This window comes from Atta colombica, unplaced genomic scaffold, assembly GCF_001594045.1.
Source record: "Atta colombica isolate Treedump-2 unplaced genomic scaffold, Acol1.0 scaffold153, whole genome shotgun sequence".
Taxonomy (NCBI): Eukaryota; Metazoa; Arthropoda; class Insecta; order Hymenoptera; family Formicidae; genus Atta; species Atta colombica.
In genome coordinates this window covers 650,101-655,037 of record NW_017259243.1, presented here as the reverse complement: position 1 = coordinate 655,037, position 4,937 = coordinate 650,101, and the positions used below count along the sequence as shown (strand labels likewise).

At 32.9% G+C, this 4,937-nt stretch overlaps 1 protein-coding gene across 1 annotated transcript in view; it reads right to left on the bottom strand.

Moving 5' to 3' along the window:
- LOC108685470 (sodium/potassium-transporting ATPase subunit beta-2-like) overlaps positions 1–4,537 on the bottom strand; it is a 13,766-nt gene extending 9,229 nt beyond the window's left edge. The window contains exon 1 of the mRNA XM_018190258.1: positions 3,702–4,537. Within this exon, the coding sequence (XP_018045747.1) occupies positions 3,702–3,828 (127 nt within the window). The 5' untranslated portion in view covers positions 3,829–4,537. The remainder of the gene's footprint in view (positions 1–3,701) is intronic.
- Between the last annotated feature and the right edge of the window lie 400 nt (positions 4,538–4,937).

Below are 4,937 nucleotides of genomic sequence, written 5' to 3'. Positions count from 1 at the left end.
AAATCATAAATTAATAATATTATTAAATTATTTATACACGCACGTAGAGTTTATAAGAATTTATTTAAATTATTTGTATTAAAGTAAAAAATTTAATTTTTCATTTTAAAACTTTAAAAGTATTATTAAAAAATAAAAAAATGCAACAAAATATTTATTAGTAGTAAAAAACAATTTCATTTTTAAAAAAATTAAAAGAAATAAAATAGAATTAAAAATTAGAAATTATTAAGCTTATTAATTGCGTATACAAACTTCTCTTTAATAATAAGAAATAAAAAATATCAGCTTATCAAAACAGGATGTGCGTAACAGTATCTAACTAAGGAAAAATAGTCACAGTTAATAAACTATAGTATTCTGTTGGAAACTTTATATTTATCACAAGATATTTTCGGTGTACCTTGTGTACATAAACGAACAGAAATATTTCAGTCTGCATTGGAATCATCGTCGGATCGATTAATGTATTAGTATAATAGTTAGCCTAGATAGTTTCAATATAAATGTATTCGGCTACTACTTATTTAAAAAGAAAATATCAAGAAATGTTCAAATTTTATTCGATTATTCTGCCTTTGCTTCGTGTTGATTTCTTTAGTTAGTTTTAGTTTCGTTACGTAATCAACTCTATTAAGAAAATTGTCAATACAAATCCAATTTTATCTATTTATATCATAATCTATTAAAAAATATAATCAGTATATATTATTATTTCTTCAAACTTAATTCTTCCGAAAAATCTTTAAATTTTAATATCAAGTGCTACATAATTTCTAAATTAGTATTCCATTTAAATAAACAATTTATGTAAATTTAAAAATTAACATCAGTTTTTTTTATTATTTGCAAAATGCATTCCTCATTTTTGTACTTTTTTATTTTAACATATACTTACGGTCGATAAGTAGTAAAGAGCATGCGAAACCTTATGCTGCATATAACACTTCCGATGAAGGAAACTATCTTACGTAACACGTTCATCAATAGATAAATTTTTGCTTCTATGAATAGTTATTTTGTATAATAGCACAACACGTGTTATGACTAATACCATTTCAAGTTATACATTAAGTCACGTTTTTACAAACTAACAAGCACGTAGTACAAAGTATGTTACAACAATTCTAAACATGTAAATTCATATATGTAAACTGAAGTAATGATATTAAGGCTGTGTTCTAAAATTCTTTGCCAGTGTTGAAAAAAAATATATAATATTGTACGTAACAGAAACTGTAGATTTTCAGCGCTAGCAGTCAATTTTGGAACACAGCCTTAATAGATAAAATCATGAATAATCTCATAAGCAAAATTCTCAAACAACTTACAAAGAATAAAAGTTTCATATCAACTTTATTGATCATAATTACTGTACTGAATAAAAATAATATTCACTTTTCTTCTCTCTCTCTCTCTCTCTCTCTCTCTCTCTCTCTCTCTCTCTCTCTCTCTATCTCTCTCTCTCTCTCTCTCTCTCCCCTCTCTTTCTCTTTCTAGTAAACATTTCAATTTTGCTTGAAAATATTCAAATAAAATATTTTATAAATTTATTGAATTTACTTAATTTAATAAATATAATTTATTAAATGTTATGCTGAATGTATTTAATTACTTAATCTCAACTTTTAATAAATATTTTAACATTATTATAAAACAGATATATCTAAAGATAAATAGAAATTTACACTAATGTGGATGTCAATAAACAATTTAGATCAAGTAAAAATTATAATTTAAATTGCAACAAATAATCAGCATATTATATAATATAAAAATAAATTGCTATAACAATAAAGAAAAATCGCGACAAAATTTTCCGATCTAAGAAATGTCATAGTGACACACACAATTACTATCCTCTATGTATTATTACGTAATGAGACTTCGTCATATATAACCTTCGACTATCCGTATCTTTTGAAATTTTCATATCTTTCATACCTAATATTAGTTAACAAAAGTTGTTTTATTAATTTTGTATATAAAGAATATGAAAGATAAAACAATAAGAAGATACATTACAAGTATATTTAATGCCATTAATTTAACAAGTTAACTCTAGTGAAAATACATATTTTTCTAATTTCTGATATCGAATAATTTTTTACTTTTGATTTTAACTTGTTTACATAACTTACATAACATTCAATATAATAGAGATCAAATTCATTGACAAAGTTGTATAAATCATTGTGCAACATTGATGCACAGATTTAGCATGTAATTCTAGCTTCGTCTCATATTCTTCTTATTTTTATTAATACACATTTTTTAATAGTTTCATCTTAATTGTATCGTAACGCTGAATAATGTAAAATCGGAGTACCAGATTAACTGATAGTAAACATTCTAATCTAATAAACTATGGCTACATTCCAAAATGTACTGCCAATGCTTGAAAATCTATAGTATGTGTAATGTAAATTATAGATTTTTAGCGCTAGCAGTGAATTTTGGAACACGGCCTTGTTATATTTATATTGACTATGTCATATATTTTGATCGATAAATTTTACAGATAACATAAATAACGGTACATATTCCAAAAAAGTGTCTTATAAAAAACAATTTTTGAACATTTCATAAAAAGACATCTTAAAAAAAATATCTTTAAAACATCTTTTAGACATGCTGTTATTTAGAACTAATCTTCCTCCAATTTTGCATGTTCGATCATTAATAATAATAATAATAATAATAATAATAATAATAACTTTATTGAGATGCAGAACAATAAAAAAATCTTAGTATAGGTCAAACGAAATGTAATGGAAGTAATTGGATCGGGTTAAAGAAAATGAAAATGGAAAATTCCATAATAATTTCCGTATTAATTTCAACTATTGTTACTAGAGAAATTTTATCATCGTAAATAAATTATTTCAAACGTATTTTGTAAAACACGTTCAATAACATACACATTCTAGAAAAATTCTAAAAATTTAGTGCACGAAAAGTGTGTTGAAATAATTTTTATAATTTCCTTGGCGTACATGTTCCATAATTGGATTATAATACTGTCAGAATGCATGTGATTTTCTCGCTTAACTTGTCATTTGTCATGCAAAGCGATACAAACGAAATAGTATGATGTATAACATAAATATGAAAACAGTTTGAATGATAACGCTTTTCAACGTAAGCAATATACTATCTAATCTACACTCGCACACGGATTGGTTGAACCGCTATTTAGACTCAGTTCCACAACTCACGGTTAACTCTTAATTAAGGTTCAACTTATTCCTCATTTCTTTTCAATTCTAGAATTGAAATGAGAAATAAGTTGAACTTCCATTAAGAGTAAACCGTGAGTTGTGGAACTGGGTCTTACGTTACTTTCATGTCTAAAGATATTCTTTAACGATCGAATCGTTAAAGACATTATAGTGACGTAATAAAATGCAAAGGATTAAGCCTCTACGACCTATAATTTCCACAAATAACGTACTACCCTACTTATATCTACATTTTTAGTATCAAATTTTACAAGATTAAGTACGTGACTTTAAGATAAGGACATCTCGATTCTCTTTATTAATTTGATAACAAAATTTGATAATTAGAGTCAGCATTTATCTCTCAGAAAATAATCTTGCGCACAGAGGGGCGGGTCAAAAACGCAAGGACTCAAGAGGAGAGAAGCTGATATTATAATCTCTAAAGAGAATATTATATTGCCGTTAAAAAAAACTCACCCCAACTAGCGCCAGTGCGGCCCAGGAATTGTCCCGTTTCGGAGTTCCAGAGGAAGACGCGGAAGCCTTCCCATTTCCCAAGCTTTGGCGGCGGAGAGTAAAACTGCTCGACTTTTTTGCCCTCCATCTCGCTCTTACAGCGACTCCCGACGGGGTGAGAAAAATCGAGTGCGAGAAGAAAGGGTGGAACTCCGGGCGACAGCAGAAGATGTAAGAGAAGAACGCGCTGCCACCCGAAGAGCGTGCTGATCCCTCTCGAGGGCTCGAGGACTTCCTTCCTCCGGCGGAACGTTGGCCGCGATCGAACAGCTCCGCGGGCGAGGGCGCAAAAGAAGGAACGGTCGATTCGTGCCCCCGTCTGGAGGAGCCGCTGCTGTCGGGCGCTCTCGTCCGGCGAAGGGTTGAATATTGAGCGATCGAGGCTGGCCTGACCCCCGCGAGAGAGGGTCTTCAGTACCTATCCTTCCACCACTCTGCCACTCTCTCACCCTCTTGCCCCTCCACGACGCACCCTCTATGACAGCAACGCGCCGGCGTGACCACGCAGACGCGTCAATACGTGATTTCCTTAGCACCCCTCCCGCGGCACACGATCACCCTTGTTACCCATCCCCCTCTCATCCATCTCTTCTTCTCTCCCCCTCGTAAAATCCGAGACCAGGTGGCTCCCCCACCGACAATCACCGACAATGGCGGGCGATGTACCACGACGATCTCGCGACCAACCCCCCGCTGATTTCGGGCCTCCCCGGCCGTTTCGTTTTAGGAGCTTTCGATCGACCCCCGTTCCGCAAAAACGCGACTGTTCAGAACAGAACTTATGCGACGCGATGCGCAGCCGGCTCGCGTATGCGTATTAAGTCTCTCGCAAAAAGATGGATAGAGAAGGGAGAATGAGACTTAGGAAGGGTGAGGAGGGATGCTATCGAGAACGTGTGAGCGAGAGGGGAGGAAAGCAGATTATGGGTCACGTGGAGTCTTCGACTGCCGCGCGACTGCGAAAGCTCGAGTGGGAATAAACGGTTCGGTATTTTCCGCGGTCTTCAAACTGCATTCATTACCGAAACACTGTTGCAATTATCCTCCAGTGATATGCACAGTAATGTTATACTCCGATAACATATCCAATACGTAGTACTTTATAAGCAACTTTTTACATGTCCATTCCGATGTTATTGTCAACTGACATACTTATATTTAATCTTAATCATCGTTAATCTCGAAATCAGCAAAAGT